Raw genomic sequence first — 27,763 nt, forward strand, 5'->3', positions numbered from 1 at the left:
TCCTAACCTCTCAATTGTTTTGTTTAATCATCCCATTATTATATGCTTAAATGAAAATTAACATCGAGCTCATGGTAAACCATTTTCCTATTGTCATCATCTCTTTTTTGTCTTTTTCTTGGTTTGCTTTGTTGTAATAATTGGGCTGGTCTTCTGTAAAAGAAGACAAGCACCCAAAGAAAAAGAAATGCGGCCGAAGCTTAGACTACGTCATGTAGCCTAGCCCAAAATTAAAAAAATAATTGAAAATTAGGATCGTGGCTACGGCCACATGCTTTATGTTAGAAAAATGAAGTTTCACCTTATATTTTTTTCTAGGCAAGAGCCCCTTTTCAAACTATTTGAAATTCCCAACAACAGATAAAAGGTAGATAGAAACATCAAACATAGCAACAGGGTTCGGTCGGGAGAGAGAACAGCATTACCCTGTCATTTAAAACCTTTGTTGGGCAACTCGTAACTAGCGGCCAAGTTTGCCAGCATCTTCGGCTCCAAACCACAAAGAATTTCCACAGCCTTATAGTTTAGACTAGTCAAGTCCTCTCTGACTCACTGTTTCGCCTAACCAATTGTCTCCTCGAGCTCAATATAAATATCCCACTTTGTATTGCAGGGATTTGAAAATAACTGTAACGAATAAGATTGGTTATTGTAATGAAAAAAAATTAAAACAAATGCAGAATCTAAAAGCTATCCTTTATTTCCTTTGATGGTGGTAAGTGATATTGATAGTAAACTAATTCCCCTACGCGCAGGGAGAAGGTTACTTCATGTTTAACCCATTGTAATGCAAGACAAGTAGACAGCAAATTGCTGGAAAATAGACTTGTCCTAGCGCGTGCAAACATATTGCTTTAAGCCTTGCCCAATGCCCATTGCCATTTGCCCCCCACTTTCAAATGCAAATCCCGCCATCTCTCACTCTCTTTCCAACTTCCCTTTTGCACTATTTCACTATCAACCCCCACATTCAAATTTTTCTCCTTTTGGACTTTGGTGGCGCTTTGCTTTTTCTTTGTGATGAAAACTGTTCCTTTTTGCAAAATTGTAAGCTAAAGTTACTCAACAAACCCAAATCATTCTTAGTGTTTTCCCTCCTCTTTCCTTAGTTGTTTACTTACTTTTACAACATGAAGTTGTTGTCTTCTTCTCCTTCCATTTCTTATTCTTCTTCTTCTTCAACTGTCTCTTTTGATCTCAAAATGTGCACTTCAAAAAGTGCAACGGGTGGTTGCCTTGCAGGGATTTTACGTCGAATTCTTTGTTTCCGGAGTCTCCCAACACACCCTTCTGATCACGTTACTGAGGCTGATTCAGTAGCAAGTCATAAGAAGCAACGATTCAATGCTGTCGACAAGCTTGATGATGCTTCCAAGGTCACACCAGGGATTGTAGCAAGGCTAATGGGGTTGGATTCTTTGCCTGAAATCAGCTTGCTTAAGACACAAGCAAATCCAAATTCAATTACAAGAAGCCGGTCAATGAATTCAGCTGATTACAAGCAAGATACTGATGCAATCCATGGGAAGCATAGGCGAGTGAACTCTACATTGTCTCTCCGCGATATGCCTACCTACTTCGAGCTAGAAAATGACGAATTTTTTGTGGTTAGCTTTGAGAAGGGAAGTGAAGGGAAAGAGATGAGATCAAAACGAAGGAAATGCAAAGGAAGCAGTGGAGAATTGAAGCAAAGAAAAGAAGAGAAGGAAAATAGAGTAGAGACGGTTCCGGAGAAACAGAATAAGGATGCTCATGAACAGGCTAGCAAAAGGGTTTTGAATGTGTTGAATGTGGAGACGGTGAACAGAAGAATTGTTGATAAGCCTAATTGGGAAGTAGCCAAATGCAGTGAACTTAATGATTTCTCATTGGAGAGACCAATTGTCAGCATAAAGGGTCTAGACTGCTCAAAACGTGTAGACAAGAAAGGTGTGCCTGATGGAGCAAAATTGAGCAAGAAAAAGAAGAAAATACAGCATCGTGTAGCTCAAAATGTAGAGCCTGAATGCAGCTCAGAAGATTCGAGCCCGGTATCTGTTCTTGATTTTGATCAATTCATCATTGATCATGATGTTCCTACATCAGGTTAGTGCCTCTTAATTCTGTTCATCATTTAATAGAGTTCTGTTATTCATCTTTTTGACTAAATTTGAATTATTTGTAACAGAGGAAGATTCAAAAGCCGAAAGGTCTAACACAAGAAGGAAATTATCACCAGACATGGAAAATTATGGATGCCAACCTCCTAGTAATGATAGTAATGTGATTGAAGATGATCCCGGGGTAAACATTTTTGAAGGTAAAGATTTGAAGCCTAGGAAAAAAGATTGCCACAGTGAGAAAAACTTGGAATGTTGGGATGCAGTTTGCGGGATGATTGAAGCTGAAGTGGCTAAATCAAGTTGGTTATGCTCAAAGAATGAAGACCTTGAAGATGTTACTGCAGATTTTGGATCAAAAATTTTAGACCAATTGTTAGATGAGCTTGTAGTTCAATTGAAGAATTTGAACTTGTAAAAGTACAGCAGTAAAGCCTTAGGTAAATTTTGCAATGGTAAGCCTATAGTCAATGATATACAGTACTTTCTGTCAAGTCTTGCATTCATTTGTCAAAATAATGTATAGTTTAAATTTAAATTCTTTGAAATGAAAGGATTACGCGCCTCCGTACCTGCCTTCATGCTGTGGCTGACAGCAAAAAACTGATTTAAATATCATTAAATTTTTAAAATTCTGCATAAATTGGTTAAGAAGAAAAAGTTGCATACAAGAAGACCCTTTATTTCTCTAGAAAAAAAAAAATCCAAATTCCAGCAAACGATTTTCTTGTTTTCACATTTTATGAATCTTTACCCATGCTAAAATCTTCAAATGAACATCTTCATGGGAAACCCAAATCCCTAAGTTTGGTATAAACTAGTACTAAAATATACTAAAAGGGTAGAGAAAATTATGATTGGACAACAAATTCTAGTAGTAGGAGTGTTGCATGGCTACCAGGCCACCACCCTACCAAGGACCACAATGGGCTGCCAGACAAATCTTTGCTTGCAAATTTCATTATCCACTACTTTAAAACTAGTTTAACAGATGGAACTCAAATTTTTTGAAAAGGTGTAGCTATTATTTATCTATTGTCTCACCTAGAACGTGAGAAATTAACTTATTTGGATTTGCAGAAAATTCCTTCTTGTGAAGCAGCGTTTCAATCAGGATACCACTTGATTTTGTCCTGATTTGACCGGAGTTTGATGTTAGAGGAATATTTCCAACCGGCAAACCCGAAACAATGGTTTATTGCTTTATTAAATTACAAACAACAAGCAAGAATAAGCAATGCAGCCCCCACACCAATATAAAACAATCCCGAAGCCGGCAGCAAGAGTCCAGCAAGGGCCTACTCTGGATGAAGATATTATATTATTAAGAAAATTTTTTTATTTCTTTTAGTAACAGTAAGTTGATTATTCGATTTCTGCATCCCCAAGAAACCTTATTGAAAATTGACAAAAACATTATTCTAGTCTTTTGCTAATGAGAAGCCAAAAAAATCTTTGGTTGTCTAAAATGACAAAGCTTTACTTTTCTTCATTCTTCCAGCTCCTAGTGCCCATCCCACTTCCAAGTTCACCCAATAAGAAAAGTAAATTTAAAGACACAAATAAGCTAAACACTAGTAGGACTGACTTTTTGTCAGTGCTCAACAATCACACCCACTTAGAATCATGGAATCAATGAGCCTAATACCTTTTGAATGCCGAAAGCAAATGCAGAGTTCAAAAAGTTGATTGGCAAATGACACTGTAAAGATGAACAAAAAAAATAAAGATCCATTCATTCTGTGCCTTGCGTAACGAAATGGAACTCTCAAATTGTGGCATTTAAGAGTGCAGAAAATGGATTCCAAAAACATTCATGTCCATTAGTTTCCTGCTAAAAATAGAATGTTGGGACTGATATGCATATTTCCAGCTGGGAAGTCAGAAATAGGGAATCCTGAACTCTGGTTGTAACGAGCAAAGCCAAAAAAGCCATCCGCCTTTACAGATTACAAAATCGAAAATCATATAAAAGGATAAGCAAGTTTCCACTGAAAAATATATAAATATATTAATTAAATAATCCACCAGTTTCTGGTACATAAAATGTGTTCTTCAGCCCCCACTAACTGAAAATAAACAAAAAAATATCAGTACACTTGCTTCCATTTGCCAATTGAAATTAATGTAACTCCGAAATTTGACTAGCGAACATTGGCCTCACTACCCTCTTATGCAAATGATGTTTCTTGGATGAATATGTAACTCCATCCAAGAAATGAACCAGATTTAAGGAAAACAAAGAATAACAGACATTATTCTCGAGAACCTATGAGCAGTATTAACAGAAACCTTTTGTTCTGCTCACTTTGTATTCTCCTAAAGGGGCCAATCAATTTTCCCCTTCTCCAATTAATTCCAATTACAAATGCTGAATATTGATAAAATTTCAAAAAATGGCCAAAAACAAACTAGTTAAACGTTAACTTAGGAGCTAATGGTGGGGATAGCTTTGCTTTTAGGCCACCATCTGCTCCTGCTCCATGTACAATTGCTCCACCCAGGCAGGGAGCATCTCCGCAACACCAGTGTTAAGATGGCATTGCTGCTGCTGCTCGTCCTCAAAACTGAACTGCCCAGCAGAAGGGGTGTCCTTCACCAGAGACTGGACCCAAGATACATCAGGCTCATCAGAAGTTGGTGACATTGAGGGTGCCGCATTTCCCAAATTCCTGCCACTGCTTCGGAACGCAAACGAAGCAGATTTTCTTAGTTTATTTAGCTCTTCTCCCTGTATACCCCAGTCTAATTTGCCATCAGGAGAACCCCAATCCGAAAGGTTAGAAGGCATTGCACTTGCAGAAGAAGCTGGTGAAGAATACGAATGACGATTTACAGCAGTACGCTCAATAAAGCTATGGCTCCGATTTGCAAAGGCAGCTGACCTTGAACTTAAAACTGCTGCTGCAGATGGCCCAGATGGGTCAATCCCAAAGGGTGGAGATGCCCTCACAGGAGAGGATGCTAGGTTGGTTGGGTAGCTAGCGCGGAGCTGCTGGTTAATATTCTGACGCGTATGAACCCCAGTGAGAGACTGTAGCTGAGGAGCTGCAGCATCGAGTGAGATTGCTTGTAATTGTGGCAAAATAGTAGGATCAAGAGAACCAAAAATATCTTCAAGGTTAGTGGGCTTCACCCCTCCTAACCTATTTAATTCCCCAGTTCGGTCACCAGAGGCAGAAAAGGCTGAAGCAGCAGACAAAGGATTGTTCCAGCTGGTTGGGGAGGAAAGACCAGATATCTCAGCAATTAGCTGCTGCTGCCGCTGCTGGCGGCAACGATGACTTTCCAGCCCAAGTAGTTCCATGTCTAAATCCATATCCCTAGCACTTAGCGCAGTTTTCAACCTACTACCAGGAAGCTGCAAGGTAGGAGGTATGATGCTGGACTGGTTTGGCCACATAGCTCCACCCATAGGAGAAGATGTACCAGTAGGGGTCAGGGGCGGTGTTGATGTTGGAGGTATCATAACAGATGGGGAGCCAAGAGCAAGTGGGCTCATTGAACCCATGTCTAAGGAGGAGCCAGTAGCTGAATAAGATCTAGGGGAAGGCACTGCTGAACCTGTTGAAGCATACAAGGGACGAAGCTCCTTTGGCTCGTGAGCAAAGAAACAGACCCTTCTGGTGCAATTAGTCTCGTCCTTGCATAAACGAGTTCGATACTGAGCAGGATGAAGCCAGCACTCAAAAATACCATGTGCGTACTCACAGTTATCACCCTGCCTGCAGGTTCCCTTACGAAATTCAGGGCAAGGGACACAGCTATAATGATATTTCCTAGGATCACGCCTCCTTGCGTTCTCCCCAGGATGAACAAAGGGACACTCAGTCCAGTCATGGGAGTAAGCCCTCGAGCAAGGCTTGACCTTGAAAGTATACATCCTAAACTCATCTGTCCCATATATCCCATTCTTAATGTCAGGTAGTGTAAGATCAACGGGATACTCTTTCTTCTCAGTTCCATCTTTCAAAACCCGGGGAGATGAACTCTCTTCCTGCTCTTGCCCTTCCATTTCATTTCCTACTTGAGCAGGCAAGCCCTCTATTTCACCAACACTGCCACTTCCTTTCAACAAAGAATCCAGCATCTTCTTCCTCAAGCTGAAAGCAGAGTTACAAGCTGGTGCAATCAAATCACCAGGCCGATTTCCATTAGCATCAAGAGAATTGGTATCAGCAGACGCATCAAGCAAGATTTTGACAATCTCAGCTGAATCAAAGGTGCAACCAGCAGCAGCACAGTGGAGAGCCGTTGCCCCATCAGAACCACAAGCCCTGTTAACATCAACATGGCCACTTTCAATAATATAATTAACGACATCCTTGCTCCCAAACATGGAAGCAATCAAAAGGGGTGTTCTTTCTTCAAACCCCATCTTTCTTGATCCTATTCTCCTTCCATACCACAAGCTTGGCTCATCAATATCTTGACCCTCTTCCTCAATAGCACTTTTAAATCCAATCAGATCATTTGAAGCAGACAACTCCAGCAAAATAGAGAACTTTTGAGGAAACCCAACTTCTTTATCAGACTCACACTCCATCGTAAAACCAATTTGAGTTGGTTTCTTCTTTGGACCACTGCACATTGAAATTTCTCTTCATTTCTAAAACTACCAAACATAGGGAAAAAATTTCACCAACTCATCCAATAAATTCAGAGACTAAAATTGACATAAAAGGAACAAAGACAGAGACAGGAAGGACTCTAAAACCCCAAAATTCACGAATTTAACAGAAAAAGAAAGAGAAAGACGTCATAAATTTTTCCTAAAGCATTCGATTTTACAGATAAACCAATCTCTAAAAACCACAACCATTAAATATATAATAAATAAACTTATCCAAGAATTAAAAACCAAGACATAAAATTTTAATTAACCAAATAAGAAACAGAAAATCAGTTACAAAAACCTCAACAAAAAATTAACTAAATATACAAAAACACCCCAGCCAAATTTCCAAACATAGTACTAACATACAAAAACCAACCACCCCCACCAACAAAAACACTTCAAAAATCCATTATTTTCACACATTTTCTCACCAACCAAACAGAACACGAACAAAGCATCAACTTAAAAAAAAAAAGAACCAAAAAAGATCATACCTTTGAAACACAAAAATGAGAGCAAGAGCAGAAACCCAGAATGTCTCTTTAAGAAAAAACAATCTTTGTGTCTTTTAACTTCAGAGTTTAAACCCGAGCTTAAAAGAGGGAGAAGGAAAAGAGACTTTTTTAGTTTTCTCTTCTTTTTAATATTTTATTTTTATAATAAGAGTGAAAAAGACTCAGCCTTTGGCTCCTTCCTTGCTTTTTCACTCTGAAATATTGAGACCAAAAAAAAAAAACTCAAATTTAAATTCAAATGCAAATGCACATGAAATGTAAATTAAACTTAAATTCCTTTTATTGGGTTTTAAGTGTGATGGGGTCCACGAAAGGAGCTCTTAATATCAAACTACAACGAGTGAAAAAAAGACACGTGTCAAATTTATTTTATTTAAAACAAGGTTATTTAGTAGTTTCTGATAAAATTTGCTGACTGTGACTTTCCATTAACAAGACTGCCCAATGGAGTTGAAGGACTGAAGGCGTACTGTGTAGAATTTACTTGTCCGTGAAGGACGTGAGCGGTGAGAATAAGTGAGTTTGAATTGGATATTGTTCTATGGAGGCCAGATTCGTTGATGCTATCGACGAATCGCAGCGTTTCGATGAGTTCTAGAGGCATTTGTCTGTCGTCAATTTATCCCTTTTTTTTTTTTTCGGCCTTTTGTTTAATTTATTATAAAAATTATTAAAAGCTCATTAAATAATTTAAATTATGTTTTAATTTTTATGGCAATTTAATAGTTGACTAATATTACAAATTCTTTTTAGCAAGTGGATCAATAATTCAATACAATTGCCAAATGACGAAAACAAAAAGCATAATTAATAAAATAAAATAAAATAAAACTTATAAACCTTTTTAAAATTAAATTATTTAAAAAGACAAAAACGTGACATTTAATTTAATCGTCCAAGATGTTAAAGCTGAGGTAATTGCTGACTAGATAATCTAATATGTATTTTTTTTCCTTGATTAGAAAATAAAAAGTATAATTCATATAAATAAAAGATTCTTCTTTAAATAAATTTGTAATATGTGCACATCAGAAACTAAAATAATAAATGGGGCCAGTTCTACCACTATATCATACCAACAGCCATACATCTGTACTTCATTTTAAATGGATAAACGTTATGTTTTGAATTATAATTGAGATTTAATTTAAGATTTTTAATTTTAAAAATGATTTAAATTTGTTTCTTTTAATAGTTAGGCATATATATTAATTTTTTTCATAAATACTAAAATTAAGCATTTTTATTACATTAAAATATTTTTCAATATTTACATGATACAGTTTTAAATTTTAATCGTTGGAATGTCTTCGACTGTCAATTAAACGGGTCAAAGGAATCCAACGGCTCTGATTTTTTTGGGACAAATTTGACTAGTACTAGTATAATGTGTGAAAGAAAATGTTAAAGCACCAACAGAATAGTCCATGGCGTGCTAAAATAAGGGACCCCATGGGGTATTAAAATATATATATATATATATATGTATATATATGCATTAAACGACACTGACTAAGGTTTACAAATTAGAAATGGGACCCAATTGAAAATTGGGGCAAAGGAAAAGAGAGGAAACCTCAAATCAGTAAAATTGATGTCATTTTCCATAGGTGGAAAAAGATTGCATTTTGATGCTGTCATCAATTATTCTTTATCACCCTTCATAAGGAGTCATGAATGCATGCTCATTTAATATAGTGGGAGAAAAGTGGAAAGTGCTTTTTGATATTTCAAGAGAAAAAAAAAAATGGGTTCATCAATGGTCATGATTGGATTTGGATTTAATTTATACAATTAATTTTAAATTACGATTTTTTTATTAAATTTTTTTATGATTTATCTTATAACATAAAGTTAATCCAATAATATTATAAATTGTAACATAAAGATAATTGGGGGTAATAATGAGCTTTTGATATAGTTGATGATCAATAAAATTAATTACTTATTTTTTAAAAAAAATTTGTTGTTGATTTTACACTTGAAATTTTAAATAGATTGAGCTTTTAAAAAATATGAAGAATTTTATTATTGATTGTGTAACAAAATGTTGTAATTGCTTTAATTAAAAGAAAAAAAGAATTTGAATTGATCATATTTTTTCAAGAGGATATTCTTTTATATAGATCAAATTCTAATTTCTATAATCATTTTCAAATAAAGTATCAAAGTAAATGACTAGGTCCCTGAACTTAAGTCAAATTATACATAATCATGGCTAGTTAGTTAGACATCATAATTCATTGTAATAAATTTTTCTTACATAAATCAAAAGCGTGATTGTATGATTTGATCATATTGTAAATTTCAATAAAGATTTATATATAGTTTATTCAATAAACCATATAAGTAAATTATTCGTTTTTTACTAACTCAATCACTTATAGAAACTATATTAAATTTGCCGAAAGTATCCAATGATATTCTTATTTATTTCAGCAAAACCAAAGTAAATTGGTGAGTTGTTTATTGCACAATTTAATCTAATATCCACATATAAATAATCAAAGTTGTAGAGGAGAGAGAGATAACATACCTTTATAAAATTCAATGTTTTCATCTCATATTTTTCAAATTAATAACAATAATTTATAAAAACATATGACCTTTTTTCATATTTTAGTGTTCAAAACCGATACTTGGGGTGATTGCCCCTAGCTTTCTCCGTGGAACCAAAGCAACAACACATGGAAGAGACTTGGAAATTTGAGCATTTGTTCAATAATTTCCAGCACCAAATAAGCCACGAAATCAAAGGGAAAGAAAAGTCAGACTTGGCGTAGAAAAATTCACTTTGCATTGGAGTTTCTCCTTTTTCCACAAGGTGAGCTTTTAATGGACAGGACAGGACAAGGACCACCAGCCTTCTGCCATGCCATCTGCTTCATCTTTTTTTCTTCAGCTCCTTCCCACTGCAAATTACATCAAAGCTAAAAGGTCCAAAAATCTTCGGTTATAAAGATTGGAGAAATGATGAATTCCTTAGATATTGTAATGGATTTGCATTTTGTTTACAAAGGCACGTAAATTGTTTAAAGAGATGAATAAATGATATCTTGGAGCTAAATCTTTGATAAAATTCAATAATTTTAAACATATATTAAAAAAAATTATTAATTAAATATTATTGCGAAACCGGATGGAAACAAGACTTCATGATCATTATCCAAACCATAACTTCAATCGGGCTAAACCCATCAAATCATATTGATAACCAACCCTGGACAAATCTCTTATAGGGCCATCACAAAATGTAGAACCATTTGGCAGCTAACGCCAGGAGCAAAGTGATTCTACTTGCTAAGGTAGTTGTCTTTGCCCATCCTTTTATCTATTTCACGTAAAATCATTGTCTCTACCCCTGTCACTAAACCTGACCCAACCAAAAGAGAAATGACAGGAACCTAAAGGAATTAACAGGAAATTTGTCATCTCTATGTTCGATTGGAAATTTGAAAAACAAAAAAGCAGTGGCCTAGGAAACTTAGATTGATTTGGGTAACAAACATGGGGAGTAGGAAGGGAAGCAGTAGTAGTAATTTATGATTAGAATGGATAGAAAATAAACGAGGTAAGGTCGACTTGACTCATATTTGTAAATGGTTTGTGAGACAAAAGAGGTTAGGCAGTTCTGGAGGCCTAGAAATTAGAATCACGACATAAATTGACCTTGTCAAATATTATTATAGTGACTTAAAAGTGGAATTCTAGGACTAATCAAGTGCGCGCTTGTTGCTTCAAACTTCAAAGCAGTGGGATTATCTCATCTAGTTTCAGGCCTTAAAAAGAACAACCAAACATGAATTTAGGTCCATGGGGCTGAACAGCGGCACATAGGCCTGAATTTAAAGCCTGAAACAGGAAACATTTGCTCAGGTAAAAGCAGCGTTATATTGACTTGGGTTTAGGGGAATACAATTGATGATTACGGAAAAAGACAAAAAATAATAATGATGATGATGCAATCGACTAGGTTGGTTTTAGCAGTACCCTTTGAGAATATGGGATGGTTCCTGGAGGAAAAAGTTTTATGGCTGATTCATCAATTGACTACTTGCAAAGTATCAGCACCATTTTGCCCTTTGAGTCTCTGTATGCGAGCTTTGACTTCGGGAAGGTAGGATTATAAATGAATCAAGGTAATCCAGGCAAGCTGAACATAAGGTAACCCCGTTACTCTTTGGACAACAAGCATATTATACATTCTTTGACTGCTTTCACTACAACACAAAACTATTACCCAAAAGAATTACGGGAATACTTGCCCAACAAGGCCTTTAGATACTAGACGCTACATTATACATTTAATTACAGCATAAAAAAAAATCAGTTCAGATTAATTTTTGCAGGAAGACATATTCCAGGAGCTTGCTCTTTCATAACAACACCTTCACAGGCAACTAGTTTCACAACAGACTGAGAAGTGAGATTGTACTTATGCTGAGCCTCAGCAAAGCTTCTTCCGAGCACTTTTTCAAGCCAATCTTCTACCACACCCTTTTTGTCTGCTAACCAGGCAGCCGCAAGTATTTGTACCATGACGTCTTGATCAATCTCCAACAGAACCTCAGATCCAACAGTCCTCTGAAATTGTGAGCTGACTTCCTTTACAATTTTACTCGCAAGTCCATCAAAATCAAATGGCTTGAAAAGTATCTTTTTATGTACTTGGCTAAAGAATTCTTCTAACCAACCTTCTGAGTTCTCAGAGAGAGACTCACTTTGAGAGTCCCCCAAACCGATGTCCCTATCTGTCTCCTCCACAGGGAGATTCAAATCTAGACAGGACCTAGACACCTTGTGTACTGGTTCTTGTGTGTCCGTTTTTTCCAACTCAGAAGACTCAACAGTGTCGATCAGCTTTCTTTTATTAAGAGATGCAGAAATGGAAGCTTCTTTTATTGTTGTAACTCTGGTGGCTGTGTCATTGCTTCTGCTGACATCATCAGAAACAGCACCAACTAAGATTTGCATTTGCCAGCTTTTGCCTCCGAGTATTCTTTCCTCAGAGAATTTCAAGGGCTTCTTTTCACCGGGGGCATTAATATTACCTTTTGTGATGGCTGTCGTTGTAATAAGAACCACATCGTTGATGCTGATATATCTCCCATGCGTATCAGGAAATTTACCTGTTCTAATAGCCTGGTCCAAACTATGTTGGACGTAATAATCAGCCCTATCCACATTCTCAAGGAAGACAACAGAATGGGGTTTCTTTCTCAGCTCCTCAGCAATGAAGTCGGAAACTGTTTTCCCTCTAAACTTCACATCATAACCATTAAACTCTTGGCATTCAAAAATCGAGTTTGACGGGCTAACTTTGTCTTGTGAGCTCAAATCCACAGATATTAAGTATTCCTGGCTGCCAAATAACACCCCAGCAAGTGCTGAAGCAATTCTTCTTTTTCCTACTCTGTCAGGTCCAAGGAAAGTAAGCCAAATATCCCCTTTACAGTTTACACAACCGCGGCTTCCATACCTGCTCCTTAATTGGGATACCGCTTGGCTAACAGAATTTACAGCTTCGTCTTGCCAGCTAACTTTTTCAGCAAGAACTTTCCTAATGTACTTGTAATCTCCTTGATCAAAATGCTCCCCTGATGTAAGACCAGAACATGATGAAGATTCAGCAAATTGATACGAAGTATTCTCGCTATTTGCATCGAATTTAGCAGATATGGAACCTGAGAAGCACTGAAGATGTTCTTTATGATCTACCAGTTTTGTGGTGTTTGATTCCTGACTGGTTGATGCATATATTGTTCCTAACTTTAAATCTGTGGTGACAGGAGCAACAAATAAAGATGGTGTGCCTGCAGGACAAAAGCTCAGATTTCGCTGACGATGATGGGTAAAGCAGGGCAAATCCTTATCTGTATCATGAGCTAGGCTTGAAACATCTACAAGTAACCTGGACTGGAAATTCATATTCTCAGCTTCAGAAGTATGTGGTGTCGGTATGTTAAGTTTTCTTGGAAAAATCTTTTGCATGTGCATTTGTGTGTTGGGACTCTGATTTGGAAATCTACTTTCATTGATAGACGGATCTTCACCACTTCTTTGCTTCTTGTCCGTGGCAAACTGAGGGCCCTCAACTATTGGAACTTGGGACAAGGAGGAAGTAATATCTAACTTGGGGAATGGTGGAGTGTGATGGAGACGTTGGCAAATATCATTCCATTTTTTCTCCAACCCCAAAACTTTAGCACCTAACATGGTTTCATCGTCTTTAGTCTGCAGTGAATGATGAAGCACATTCTTAAATAAACATAATTATAATTTTATTGATAAAAGACAGCATATGACTAATGCCAAAAATGGATAAAAAGTAGGTGTCTAGCTGTATATCCTACTCCAAGTCAAAGATTTAAAAACCTGAAGAGCTAACTCACCTTTACCACATCCTCTCCCTTGCTCGTATCAACTGCTGCCATCCGTAACCAAGAAGGCAAATTTTCTGAATACTGATCAGCAACTGAAACTGTTGATCCTACCTTCAGAATAGCAGCAACTTCTTGTTCATACTTCTCATTGCAAAGGTTACACCGAGTGATAGATTGGTTTCTGCCACTAAATGGACTTCTCAAATCTGATGGTGTAGGAAAGAAGCCACCAAATGGAACAAAGGACCCCATCAAGCTGTAAGTATATCATGAGCATGGAACTGTGAGATCCAATGGGTGAAAAACTGTCAGAAGCTAAAGTTCACAGGCAGTAGTTACACACATATATCAATATAACTTAGAATGGCGCTAACTACTAATGTGCAATCAAATTTCATCAATATCTCAGACAGAATAACATAATACACACATATATTAGGGCATGTTAGATACCACTCCCAGGTATATCATACACACTATTGTTACAGTGCACTAAAGACAAAATCCAAATTAATGTGGTCATCAGAGGAAAATGAACTTAATTCCAAAACCATAGCATCTATATCTGGTAGTGCTCTGTTTATAAACAAAATCAACGCCAGTTTTTGCTCCAAAGCCCAAAGAGTTTAGAACTTAATTCAGTATTAAGATATCATATTGAAATACTGGTTCTGCATTTATTCAACTGATATCTATATCTACACATTAAAAGGACACCTTATAGCCTTGATATAACTCCAATCATTTACCTTTGATTGCCATTATCTTATCAAGTAGTACTATTTTATTAGTATTATAAAGGACAAAGCAATGAGGCATCAAAACCTTTTTTAACAAGTAGTAATTTTAGGAAATTTCATTTATTTTATTGAACACATGTAATCAAAAGAGTCACAACACATCAGGTGGGCAAAAATCCCTAAAGAGAAGAATTTTTAATAACCTTAACACACAAAAAGTAAAAAGCAGCTAAAAACAAAGAACATAATAATAGTAGTATACAAGAAAACAAAAATGGTGACTCCACTTGTAGAAATGCATAGAGAAAACTTCAGTTTTTGCAGGAATCAACAAATTGCAATCAAGCAAGATAAGCATACCAATAAAACATAGTTTCACATACAAATAAAAGATACTTGAAGAGCAAATAACCCACCTGGATTTGGAGTAAGCCGCATCAAAAGAACTCTTGGAAGAAGTAATAGGCAACAAATGCAAATCCCAATCCTTTTCTATATTCGGAAACTTATCGGAGAACTTCCTATACATTTCAACACTAGCCACAGCTCCAATCAACCATAGTATCCTCCTATAAACTTCCATTAAACCTGTTAATTTCAAAACCAAAGAACTAACAGAATCACTTAAAATCCCATCCAAACCCAACCCTTTTAAATCCCCAAAATTTAAAACCACTCCTCCTCTTCCAGACCCATTGCACTTCTCCAAAGTACCTTCCATTTCCTTCATCTTTAACCCCAAATTTTCCTCATTTCCTTCAGTAACAAACTCACTAACCTCCTTTTCAATCGAAATTACAATCAACCCAGCCAAATCCCCACCCAAGAAACCAGATTTCCCTCTCGCTAAACTCTCTGTAAAACCCCTTAAAGCTTCCATGGCGCAAACCCCAACAAGCAGCGGGCTTTTACCGCTCTTTTTAACCATCACTTCACCAATTCTCCTACAATTCTCATCAAACCCATCTTCTTGACCCGAGAACGGAAAATTAAACCCGACTCGATCCGAAACTGAATCCGTTAAGTTACATAAAAAAATAGGTGGGCAACGGGTGCGTGAAAACCGAGGGGAAACTTGAGTTACCGGCGGGTAAACTAAAGCTAACTTTATGTCACAGCTCCGGAACCCAGCTTCCCCAAAAACCCGACTAACAATCGGGTCATCGAGAATAGATAAAATGAAGTATTTGAGCTCAACCTTCAAAAGCGACGCCGTTTGGAAACAACCGGTGGCGTTATTGTTATTATTATTGTTACTGTGTAATTGCTGTAAATGGTAACTTTCTGGATGGCGCCGTTGATTGGCTTGTGACCGTTTGATTGCCGCCATCAAGGAATTGGAGATCGGAGGGTCCTCGACGGTCTTCGATGAAGGCAAACGGTCGAGCGAAACCCCGACGGAAAGTTCCAACGCCCGGAATTGAAGTCTCGATGGGTACGCGCTGCTTCTTGAGCGTGCACACGCGTCTCGGAGAGTGGACGACGGTAAGGAAAGCAGCGCCGACACTGCATGGAGTGATGTCGTTTGCGCATGGCTCCTTCGACGAGCTACCGCCACCGCCTCGTCTAACGCACGCGCCGCTTCTTCCGTTAAGCATTGCCGAGCTGTACTTACCGGCGTCGGCATCGCCGGCCACCATAAAAATACAAATAACAACAACTACAAACAAACAAACAAAAAAACAAAACTTTGATTTAAAAATAAAAATGCAAATTTAATTAAGAAAATCACAATAATAAAAAAAAAGGAACTTTTGTGTTTTTCTTTAGGGGGTGTACTTTGGATTGGTATTTTTGTCTGTCAGTTAGAGAGGATGCTAAGGTAAATTAAAAAAAAAAAAAAATTTGAGGAAGTGTTTACTTCAATCAACAACTTTTTGAAATTATTTATTGGGGGAGGAGAAGGGGAGTGAAAAACAAATAAATAAATAAAATAAAAAACTGTTGCTGTTTTTGTTTGTTTGTGTGTGGAGAGGGTGGGGTCATGTCATGGGGGAAAAGGAACAAACAGATGGTGAGCATAGATTCTCTATCATCCAAAAGAAGGATCTTCTCACTTTCTACTACTATAAGTACCAGTTGCTTCCTTTCTTGTTCTGTTATCAAATAAAATACTAATATATGTGATAAATGTTAAATAAGGCAAAAATAGAAAAGTTCATATTTAGAAATTTATATAGATATGTGATAATATTATTTTTCATTATCCTTTAAAATGAAGTATTTGAAATATGGTTTTTGTCAAAATAATAATTCATTAACGTGGTTGATAAAAATGATAAAGAATGAATGTTACAGTATTTAGGTTTAATTTTTTTTATAATTTTTCTTATATAAATGATTTATAAATAAATATTTAATGATTTAAAAATCTCAATCAGATTAATGATTTTGTTTTAATTTTAAAAATAAAATAATTTTTTTATTCTTAAATTTTTATTAAAAAAAAAGGTTCAACTGTATAAATATAAATATATAAGTATAATGAAAACATTATCTACAAAATTCAAAGTGGTACATGTTGGATTCCCATTTTTCGCCCATTTGTATGTCAAAAATAAAAAGACATCGAACTAAATCCAATTAGGTCAAATCAATTTAAAGGGATCAGGTCTGATTTGTGGCTGACAAAAATCCATATTGCCTCACTTCGTTGTCTATCCTAAACTGAAGTGGAGCTTTTAAATTTGCTTTTTATTTTTTTGGAAAGCGATGAACAATTTAAATTTGATATTGAGATGATAACTTTCATTTTTAGTTTACAAACATCCTTTGCATACTTGTCACAATTTAATTTCTGGAACTTACAACTTTTCTTCTTCGGTTTCTACCTAAATCAGCAACCGTACACGTGTTAAATATACTTTATATGAATATACATAATTAAGTACAAGTTGTTCAAATTAAAATTAGTTTTGTAGTCACAATTATCATTATATTTATTATCTAAAAATGAAAAAATATCTCCAACGAAATTCAAATTTATTTATTTTTTTACAAATGAGATTGTAATATAAAAATAGGGAAAGAAATTAATTCAATTGTTAATATTTTAATTTTAAATTTATTAATTTGTTTAAATAATTGTATAAACTAATTAAATTTAATTTAAATTTAACTAAAAATTTATTAAAAATATAATATTCGTCAACAATTGTATATTCTTTTGATAGAATGTTAGTTTTTAATTTTAATAATAAAAACTTAATCTTTAACATTTTTTAGCACAACAAATAGAATTGCATTATCTTCTAAATATTGTAAATTTAGAGATCACATGTAATCAAGAAATCAATGGGGAAAAAAAAACAGTACTGATGGATCAACTATAAATTTTAAGAAGAAAAAAGGGTTTTAATTAGGTGATGCAATAATTTGATATGAATGAGGTATGAACTCGTGCTAAAATGGCTTATGGACTTGATATTTATATATATATTTTTATAGAGAGTTGAGTTTAACTAGTTTGTTTGACAATGACTCTTTTGACAAGAGCCGTGCCCCATTAACAAAAGGCAAATGAAGGAGAGTTAAAAAAAAAAATTGATAATTTAAAATATGATATAATAATATAATTTAAAATTTTAATAATAATTATATATGAATTTAATAAAATAAATTTTAAATTTTTATGTTAATATAAATTATAATATATAATTTTATATAAAATATAATATAAATATAAAAATTTTAGTATTTTATATGATGTGAAAATATAAATAATTATATCTAATAAAAATAAAGGAAATTAAAGAAAAAAAAAACTATTGTTAAGCTGCCAATTGACATTCCTGTACTACAGCCTTTTTGTTCTCCTTCATTGATTGGTCCATATTGTCAAGTGCATGGCAGGTTGGCCGAGTCATTTATTTATTTTTTATTGTGACCCAATAGGACATTGGCATGTGGATTTTGCTAATCAAGAGTGAATGTCAATGTAGATGATTGATGCTCTGTTGAGGATAACTCCAAACGGGAGAGAAACCAATTGAAATTCAAGTGCTTCTCCGTCTATCCTCGTCTCAATGGAGAAAGGTATGTTGATTTGACGTGCTTCTTTTCGTTTTTTGTTCCGTTTGTTTCTTCCTTTTTCCATTTTCTCAACATTTTCTTTATGGAAAAGGAAATGCCCAAAAAATACTATTCCTTCCACTTTAGCAAATATCGCCTCCGTCCCAAAAGTTTTAATTTTTTTGTTCTATATAAATATAAAAATTGAATTCTAGATTTTTATTTTTTAAATAACCTGTTTATTTTTATTTTTATGAAGTTTAAAATTTTTTTATTTTAGTATATTTAATATTAAAATTTAATTTTTTGTTATAAAGATGAAGCTCCATAATTTTTAATGTAAACATTTTAAAAATTTTAAAAATATATTTTAAAAAAATAATTTTAAGATATTTCAAAACCAAAAAAATAAAAGAAGTATTACTAACACTTTATGCTAAATAAAAGCTTATTCTTAGAAAAAATATTATTTTTTATTTAAAAATAATTAAAACCTAATATTTTAACAAAAAATACATGAAAAGACTTATTATTAAATTAAATACTCAAATAGTCAAATCCAATTTATCATATCTTCAATGAATGAAAGTGGGATTATAATTTTCATCCAAAAAAAAAAGTAAGATTATAATCTACCACTTGTTTTCCAATAAATTCAATTGTGGAATCAATTATGGCAAAAAGGATTGGAGTAAGTTGTTGATTAATAATATCAATGGAGTGGCCAAAGTTGGTAAGTATTAAGGAAAGAAAATGTAGACTTACTTTATAAATAAGATAAGATGTGATTGACATTGTGGTGATCTTTCAATCATTTAAAAAAAAAAAAAAGTTTTTTACATGCATAGTGTTATAATAGTGTTAAGGTTAAAATAATAAAAATTTTCTCAACTTTAATATTTTATTTAAATAAATTTTTATATTTTTATTATACATAAATAAACTTTTAATTTTAATTTATATTTAAATAAATAATTGAAATTTAATTTGTATTCAAATATATTTTTAATCATTAATTTATATTTAAATAAAAATTTTTAATATAAATTTATATTTTATTTGAAATAGGAATTAATACAAATACAAATGAAAAGATAAAAAAATTAAAGAATTTTTTATTTAAATACAATAAAAATGTAATAATTTATTTAAATAAAGTTAAATAATTAAAAAAAATTATCAAATTAATCTTTCTTAACTTAGTAGGAAGAACCACTCTTAACTTCAAATCTTAAGTCCGACTCATCAAATTAAATAACAAGTTTTATCTATAAAAATTATTTAAAAATAATTTACTTATCAATATCGTATTCTTTTAATTTTTTGAATAATTTTATACACAAAACACAAGATATACAAAATTTTCTCAATATTGAAGTGATTATTAATTATATTTGAATATTTGATTTGGTAATTGATAGATATTTTTTCAAACTCAAAAGTTGGATTCAAATTATGCATCTCATTAAAAAATTGATTATTGACTAATTTAATCCATAGTTGGACCAAAGGGAACCTTTAAAATGTTAGAAAAAATTTAATTTGGTAGTGGGAATATTTTTTTGGCAATGTCAACCATTTTTAGTTTGCCTTTGTCAAGCTCAATGCCCAAGTGGGCCTATAATTCGTGTCTAAGGTCTTTTCACGAACATGTGGCTAACCATTTGAGAAGCAACATCAACATCTTATTTCTACTATTACTAGTATTTATTTTTCTAAAATAAAAATTACCTTTCTCTTCAATTATTTAGAGCTCATTTGGGTATCACCTAATTTTAATGAGGTTTCAATCGCAATTAAAAATAATGTCGAACGCATTAAAGAGAACCAAATGGATTATCAAAATAACGCGGTTGGTCAAGGTCACTGATTAATTTTACTTTAATTGTTTCATTGCATTGGTTTATTTTATTTTATTTTTTATCTTTGAAATTTAATTTAGAGATAAAAATGTTACTACAAGTTAAGTTTTTATTTTGTTTTTATTTAATAACTATGAAGTAATAAATAAATAAGTAAAATTTATTTGTATATAATAAATAAATAAATTTTAATTATTTATTATTAAAACTATTATCTGATATAAAATAATTTAATAACTTTAAAATGGAGACACGGATGCTCGTTCAATCCCCAATCACTATCAGCTTCCAGCCTCTCAATCGCCGAAGGGGCAGAGGGGGGGCCAAAGGGGGCTACTCTGACTCTCGCCCCTAAATCTCTTGCCTCGTGTCAGCTTATTTGGAGTTACTCGACCCAACTTGCAACCTCATTGAATTACCAACCCCGCATGCATTCCTAAGTACGGGAAAACCACGCACCAATGGGATTTTATTTTTAATTTTAGCCGACCAAATTAAGTTTTAGTAACTAAAATTAAAAATAAAATATTTTAGCAACAACTTATATGGTCATTTGCAAGTTCCGTCTGTTGTGAGTAAAAAAATCAAATAAAAATGCTACTTAGATATTGATTCAAGCAATAAAATCGTCGTCAATAAGTAGAAAATTGAGGAGGAAATTAGCGCGTGAGAAGAATTGCAGGCAATAATGGAGGCGGAAAAGAAAGGAGGATCTAAGTGATTATGGCTTATGTTGAATCTCGCTTTCTTCATAAAGTAGCTTTCGCTTGAATTGGAATATTTTGGGCGACAACACAATGAAAATGTTGGCACTTACCTTTGTGTTTCTTCTGTTTGAGCCCAGACCAAACAACAAACGATCTCGGATCTTGCCTTTGCAATTTTTATGCTGGCGGTATGCTTGGGTTTTTTTGTCATAAATAGAAAATTTTTTCCATTGATCGGTCAAGGTAAATTAACAATAAAATAGATTTGGATACAAAAAAATTTATTAATGTATCGTTTTGCATTTTCTTTATTAATGTCCGTATTTATGCAGACTTTGAAGGGATCAAATATGAGATTGATAAATAAATTATTTTAAAACTTTTTTATTTTTTTTAATAACAAGTGGATAGTCGACTGCTCTTCTCTAATAATAATTCATACTACTTTATTTGTAAAAATAGAAAGATGCCGATTAAAAAGTGTTCATTTTATTTTTCTTTTTAGATGATTTAGGATATAAAGCTACATATCTTATTGATTCTTATATGGCCACAATAATTAAAATTTTTTTATTTAGAAAACAAAATACTAATATTATTTTTTTGGAATACGATATATCATAATTTATTTGATTAAAAAAATTATCTGCATAAAATTTTTTAAATTTATAATATTTAAATATTAATTTTAATAACATATTAATTGATTAAAAATAATTAACCGTCATACTTTAATTATAGGTATTCATAAATCGGATTAAAGGATATGCTCGCAAAATCAAATTTTATTTAATCTAAAATTAATCAAAGATTTAAAAATATGATTTTGTTCACATTCTGAAGTAGCGTAAATCTCAAGTGTAAATAAAGGTGCATGTTGGGTTTGACATGATGATGTGATGTGTGAAGAATGCGATTGACTTGAATCATTCAAAGTAAATAAGGGTATGCATGTAGCAAGCAATGGGTTTTTTCTTTTTTCTTTTTTTCATGTGTTTGTATTTCTAACTTTAACGATAAGATAGGCACTTTGATCATTTGATCTGACACCATTTTTCAACTTTTTTTTTTCTCAGTGGGAAAAGATGATTAAAGAAAATTATCAAAAGCCGATGGAAATTTTGTTCATAAGGATTATATTTAAAATTTGTTGTAATACTTTTTTATGATTGATTTGTAAATTTAGTATTGTTTTTTTTAGACAAAAAAAGAAAATTATGAAAGATGAAAATGGGTCGGCGTGTGTGGTGGTGGGGTGGGGGGGGGGGGGGGAGGGGGACGAGGCCAACATAGCAAAGGGAAGCAACAGTTCCCTATGTTGATGGATTGCTGGATTCGTAAGATTCTCTTGCACATATTCAACCTTCCACTAAAATAAGAAGCTCAAAAGTAAATTTGGTTTTTTTTTTTTTATTTGTATTATGTTTATTTTATATTAAATACATATAAAATATAAAAATTAATATATTATAATTATGTAAATATATTAAATATATAATATATTTTTTATTTTTATTAAATATATATATATAATTTTTATCAATTTTTAAACATATATTTTTATATTATTTTATATAATATTATCGTATTATATTTATATTTGTTAAATCTCTTAAAAAGTGAAAACAATTACTTCAAAAAAAGCATATTTGGGTATAGTGTTAAATCCTAAAATCCCTTTTTAATTAGCTACTTGACTCGATGGAGTTTACAATTTGGTGTTAACTTTTTGAAAATTCTTTGAAACCATAAGAGAAAAAAAGAGTTAAACATATTGATAATTAAGAAAAATTGTAAAAATCAAAAGATAAGAGTTGGGATTAGCTAGAAAGGCATAATGTTGACAATTATAATACCAAGTAATACTATCTTTAAGAGAAACAAAGATAATCTATGAAGAGCTTGCTATATTTGTTTCAAATGCACATTCAAACTGTTTTTTCTAGGCAATGAAGACATTGAAAATGAACAAATCTTAGGAGTTAGGACCAGCTATGTCTCTACTAAGCTACACTTTAGCAAATTTAATGAGGAATGGAGAATAATATATAGTTTTAATTATATATTGACTCTGAAAAGTGGTTTTGAGTTAGGCAAAAAATCTATTCCTCAGGTTAAAATATAAAAATACAAATAAACATTTTGTCAAACTAGTTTTAAGGCATATTGATTTACACATGGAAAATACCAGTTTATAAATGATCAAACAATTTTTTTAGTCACTTGAGCTTAAAACTTAACAATTGAAGAAAAAATTTATGCATTAAAAAAAAAAAAAATATTGGATCATGTTTGTCCCAGTATGGCTCATATCATAGTCGGACTATGAAAAGTGTTGGGTTAAGGGTTTGGAAATATGGGTTTACCTGAGACATCTCATATTATAGGCGGGGGAACCAAGATCGAGGCCAATCATGGGCTGTACCGAGTGTTGGTCCAAGCTGTAAATTGGGAGTTGGATTGAATGTTAAAGAGCTGTAGCAGGTATCGTATTGATTTTGATGTACTCATTAACTTTGCTTTCAGATGATGCTTTGAGCCTTTGACCAGGCACTGTACTTGTCGGACATATCTCATAGTAAAAGGAAAAGAAAGGATGCAATTGACAGATTTGCCTTGTGACCTTTTCATAGAGCGGCTAGCTAAACTGGAACGTAAATTGCTTTGTGGCTTCAGCATGAAGCATCTAACTTATCTATCATCCTTGGGGAAACTCAAGTCTATGCATTTTATACATATTTGGTAGATAATGAAGTTATTTTTAGGCTGGGAGAAAAAAAAAAGAAAGAATATCAATATATTTCTGATAACAATTTGATCTTTCTGATGCGTTTAGAACAGTTTCTTTGATGGGGCTCACCAATCACAATTATATTATATCTTAAATTGCTAAGTTTCCATATTAATGACGAATCACGCCCTTCAAATCCAGACAGAAAGTACATTAAAACCGGCTTAAAAAATAGTTAACAAGCTCAGCCCGTGACTCAACAGATTACAACAACAATCAGAACAGAACATTAACCAAACTGCCCTTCTGTTCCGATCTACTAACAAAACTGGCCTGTAGCTACAAGGAAGATTTCATTTTTTTGTGTGTTTTTTCAAGATTTCCTTTTAAAATTCTTGGATTTATTGCTTGTTATAAATATGAAAAATCCATATAATCTAAGTTAATATCTTGTTTTTCTTCCCTAGAGTGCCAAAACATGCTACTCTTTCTCAACAACAATGAAGAATCCTATGCAAGTGATAAAATCTAATCTTGTGACTATAATAAACTGAATTCTTTTAAATTAAATTATTTTCTCCTTATATTTTTGTTATCTCTATCAATCCTAGAGAAAAAAAAAATCTTTTTTGTTGTGGGAACTATGACTAAAAGTACGTTTAAAAGGTTTGAAAACAGTGAATACTGCAAATAGGAACTTTAGCCTGACAGAAAGAGAAAGATAGTTACTTTGGGTCTGTGGAAAAGGGCAGTGCATTGAACTAATATACCCTTTTAACCTTTTGTAAATTTTTTTTTGATAAAATAAATTTCTGGAAGTTGGAATCACCAGGTACCCTCCCCTCTCAACAATATCACCAATTTCACGGGACCACATGCTCCACCCTTGTATGAATTGTATTGTATTTGTTTTATTACTCAAATTCTGCTCTCAGCTTCCATCTTTTTTTTACTCTTCAACGAGGAACAACAAGAAACTACCATCTCCATCTCTGAAATGACCCTAACACCCTTCTTCTTCACCATTTCTCTCCTCACCACCACCATCATCATTACATTAACAAAATGTGCATTTGTTACTGCCCTCGGCTCGGCCTCCACGGCTGCTGTTACCTTTGGCACGGCCACTGTTTGTGGCATCATTGCTGGTGAGCCAACACAGAGAGTCCAGTGCTACCAAAATGGACTCAACGTTTCAGTTTTGCCTAATGTATCATTTGAAGCAATTTCTGGTGGCAGAAGCTTTTTTTGTGGCCTCAGGTCAGGTGGATTCAAAATTTACTGTTGGGAGACTCAAACTACAATGATTTCAAGTTTTAGGCCAAAACGTATATATTCCAACTACAGTATATCCTTGACTGACCTGGCGGTTGGTGATGATCAGGTTTGTGCTAGAGAAGTGGATTCTGGTATAGCTAGATGCTGGAGAGGAGGAAGTGGTTCTCCATTTCCATCATCTGGGATTGGTTTAAGGTTTCGTGCAATCACATCAGGGAGTGGCTTCACTTGTGGGATATTGAAGAATGATGGCAAAGTTTTCTGTTGGGGTGGTAATAAGATGGGAGTTGAAATCCAAAGACTATTTGGTAATTTGTCGATGTCAAATTTGGTTGCTGGAGATTCTCATGCTTGTGGATTGACTATGACAGGATTCTTGGTTTGTAGAGGGAATAATGAGTCCGGGCAATTGGATGTTCCTTCTAATTCAGCTTTTGAGTTCTCTGGCCTTTCATTAGGAGGAAACTTTAGTTGTGGTATCAGGCGAAAAAATGGATTGGTTCTCTGCTGGGGAGGAGCTAACAGATCTAAATTTGATTATGATGCAGTGAAAGATGTTTCATTTGAGTCAATTGTTTCTGGTTTGAATTTTATTTGTGGCTTGACAACAGGGAATCTAACAATGGTTTGTTGGGGTCCAGGGTGGTCTAATGGGGTTAATTCAATGAGTGATCTTCCTTTGGGAATGGTAATTCCAGGTCCATGCGTTCAGGTTACATGTAATTGTGGTACGTATCTAAATTCTGAGACCTTGTGTTATGGTTCAGGAAACATTTGCAAATCATGCCAGACTGAACTTCCAATTCCAGTGCCATTGTCCCCATTACTAGCACCACCTCCATCAGAAGGATCGAAGCCATTTTCTCCACCAAGGAAGGACATTAACAGGCTTTCCTTGGTATTTTTGTTTGTTGGATCAACTGGAGCTTTTGCAGGGATTTGCACTATTTTTTACTGCTTATGGCCAGGAGTATGTGGCTTCTTGCTATGCAGGACGCATAATTCTGTGCAGCCAACGGTTACAGATGCCAATATAATTACAACTGTTGTGGATAGTAATGATTCCATTGCCCCATCTTTACGATCATTTTCCATTAGGCGCAACAGCTCACAAAGACTAGGTCGCCAGAGAAGTGGGTCATCATCATCAAAACATGCAGAGAAAACCCAAAATTTTTCATTATTAGAGCTTGCTAGTGCTACTAATAACTTCTCAGAGGAAAACAGGATAGGTGCTGGGAGCTTTGGAGTTGTTTATAAAGGCAAACTTCCTGATGATCGTGAAGTAGCCATTAAAAGAGCAGAAACTTCTGCAAAGGTAAAGAAATTCCAAGAGAAAGAAACTGCTTTTGACTCAGAATTAGCATTGTTATCCCGGCTTCACCACAAGCATTTGGTCGGGTTAGTTGGATTCTGCCAAGATAATGATGAGAGGCTTTTGGTTTACCAGTACATGAGCAATGGGTCACTCTATGATCACCTGCATAACAAGGACAATATTGAAACAGACAGTAGCATTCTAAATTCCTGGAAAATGAGGATCAAAATTGCATTGGATGCAGCAAGAGGGATTGAATACCTCCACAACTATGCAGTTCCACCTATAATTCATAGAGACATCAAGTCCTCAAATATACTATTAGATGCGGATTGGACGGCTAGAATTTCAGATTTTGGATTATCACTAATGGAACCAGGATCTGATCAAGAATTTATGTCAACCAGGGCAGTTGGGACGGTTGGATACATTGATCCTGAATACTATGTATCGAATGTACTGACAGCAAAAAGTGATGTATATGGTTTGGGGGTGGTATTGCTAGAGCTTTTGACAGGACAAAAAGCTGTTTTCAAAAATGAAGAAGATGGAACAGGACCAATCGGGGTGGTCGAATATGCCAGCCCGAGGATATTGACAGGTGATCTCCGGACAGTGGTGGATAGAAGGGTTGGTGTCCCCGAGATTCATGAGGCGGAGGCTGTGGAGCTGATGGCTTATACGGCTCTGCATTGCGTGAATTTGGAGCGAAAGGAGAGGCCTAATATGACAAACATTATTGCCAATTTGGAGAAAGCGCTGACGCTTTGTAAGGATAGCCCTGCTAGTCTCTCTTCTAGAACAATTTCCATTCCTTCAGAATGAGATTTAAGAAGAAGAGTTCATTTAACTGATTTTTCCCCATTTGAGTAGTAACCCAATTTTCTTGATTCTTCTTATTATTTTTTGAACGTAAATAAAAGATTGAGAGTGGAACAATGTGGTGTTCTTTGAAGCAAACAAAAATATCCAAAAGATTGAAAAAGAGAAAAGAATGTGTTTTTGGGAATCACTGGTCACAGACAAAATGGTCCCTCTAATCTTGTTTTGGTTGTTAACTCCATGTCTCTACGTCGTTATTTTGCAACTCAAATACATTGACTAGTTTTTCTCGTTTGTCCTACATCTTGCACTTGAAGTGGTTTCTTATCAGTTTTCTGGCTTTTTTCATTTGTCAGTTTACGGTAGTAAGTATTGTTGTCAACATCAAAGGCCTGATTTAGGAGACAAAGTGGCAATTAGTCCTGAAGTCGTTTCTTTTCATTTTCTTTTCCCTCGTCAATTCTTTTTCCTTGAACCCTTTCAAATCTTTGGTGATGCACTACCGAAAAACTATCACCTGAACTATCTAGCTGTTGGCACCTTCCTCTTGCCTTGCGTTCGACCATTCAAGGTAATATTTAATCAACATAGACCTGGTCTTGGAGTTGGAGGCACGGAGGCAAAAATGTAGCCCATTTAATGGCATTAGAGAGATTCCAACAAAAATCGGGTTGGATGA

The 27,763-nt window shown here is 34.1% G+C and overlaps 3 protein-coding genes and 1 pseudogene across 7 annotated transcripts; 2 read left to right on the forward strand and 2 right to left on the reverse strand.

The window, feature by feature from the left end:
• The first annotated feature begins 1,001 nt into the window (after positions 1–1,001).
• Positions 1,002–2,637, forward strand: LOC111285612 (uncharacterized). Its single transcript, XM_022875140.2, has 2 exons — positions 1,002–2,085; positions 2,168–2,637. Exons 1-2 carry the CDS (start codon positions 1,131–1,133, stop codon positions 2,515–2,517), a joined length of 1,305 nt encoding a protein of 434 aa, XP_022730875.2. The 5' UTR covers positions 1,002–1,130; the 3' UTR covers positions 2,518–2,637.
• Positions 2,638–4,084: 1,447 nt separating this feature from the next.
• Positions 4,085–7,393, reverse strand: LOC111285190 (zinc finger CCCH domain-containing protein 66 pseudogene; annotated as a pseudogene). 3 transcript variants are annotated; one of them, XR_016342632.1, is made up of 2 exons: positions 7,212–7,393; positions 4,085–6,682 (listed from the first exon to the last, which is right to left on the reverse strand). The product of XR_016342632.1 is annotated as a zinc finger CCCH domain-containing protein 66 pseudogene, transcript variant X3 (transcript). The 3 variants fall into 3 exon arrangements; XR_016342630.1 differs by having other exon boundaries at positions 4,085–6,714; positions 7,212–7,350; XR_016342631.1 differs by having other exon boundaries at positions 4,085–6,708; positions 7,212–7,337.
• A 4,018-nt stretch (positions 7,394–11,411) lies between these two features.
• LOC111284582 (protein SMAX1-LIKE 6-like) lies at positions 11,412–16,247 on the reverse strand. The gene is made up of 3 exons (XM_022873305.2): positions 14,772–16,247; positions 13,625–13,871; positions 11,412–13,466 (listed from the first exon to the last, which is right to left on the reverse strand). The coding sequence occupies exons 1-3, from the start codon at positions 15,980–15,982 to the stop codon at positions 11,559–11,561; spliced, it is 3,366 nt and encodes a 1,121-aa protein (XP_022729040.2). The 5' UTR covers positions 15,983–16,247; the 3' UTR covers positions 11,412–11,558.
• Positions 16,248–20,572: 4,325 nt separating this feature from the next.
• LOC111286150 (putative serine/threonine-protein kinase-like protein CCR3) lies at positions 20,573–27,112 on the forward strand. 2 transcript variants are annotated; one of them, XM_089763294.1, is made up of 2 exons: positions 20,573–21,278; positions 24,747–27,112. In XM_089763294.1, the coding sequence occupies exons 1-2, from the start codon at positions 21,223–21,225 to the stop codon at positions 27,085–27,087; spliced, it is 2,397 nt and encodes a 798-aa protein (XP_089619420.1). In that variant the 5' UTR covers positions 20,573–21,222; the 3' UTR covers positions 27,088–27,112. The 2 variants fall into 2 exon arrangements, with proteins under 2 accessions (XP_089619420.1, XP_022731707.1); XM_022875972.2 differs by lacking the exon at positions 20,573–21,278 and having other exon boundaries at positions 24,457–27,112.
• Positions 27,113–27,763: the final 651 nt, after the last annotated feature.

Source organism: Durio zibethinus, chromosome 6 (assembly GCF_047325235.1).
Source record: "Durio zibethinus cultivar Kanyao isolate XHJ-2024 chromosome 6, ASM4732523v1, whole genome shotgun sequence".
Taxonomy (NCBI): Eukaryota; Viridiplantae; Streptophyta; class Magnoliopsida; order Malvales; family Malvaceae; genus Durio; species Durio zibethinus.

What these genes read in the sequence shown, in the direction of transcription:
- LOC111286150 (XM_022875972.2), top strand. Translation starts at nt 24,664, where the DNA reads ATGACCCTAACACCCTTCTTCTTCACCATTTCTCTCCTCACCACCACC.
- LOC111285612 (XM_022875140.2), top strand. Translation starts at nt 1,131, where the DNA reads ATGAAGTTGTTGTCTTCTTCTCCTTCCATTTCTTATTCTTCTTCTTCT. An exon ending in TCATGATGTTCCTACATCAG is followed by an intron (nt 2,086 to 2,167) that starts GTTAGTGCCTCT and finishes TATTTGTAACAG; the next exon opens with AGGAAGATTCAAAAGCCGAA.
- LOC111284582 (XM_022873305.2), bottom strand. Translation starts at nt 15,982, where the DNA reads ATGCCGACGCCGGTAAGTACAGCTCGGCAATGCTTAACGGAAGAAGCG. An exon ending in GCGGCTTACTCCAAATCCAG is followed by an intron (nt 13,872 to 14,771) that starts GTGGGTTATTTG and finishes ATATACTTACAG; the next exon opens with CTTGATGGGGTCCTTTGTTC. An exon ending in AGGGAGAGGATGTGGTAAAG is followed by an intron (nt 13,467 to 13,624) that starts GTGAGTTAGCTC and finishes CATTCACTGCAG; the next exon opens with ACTAAAGACGATGAAACCAT.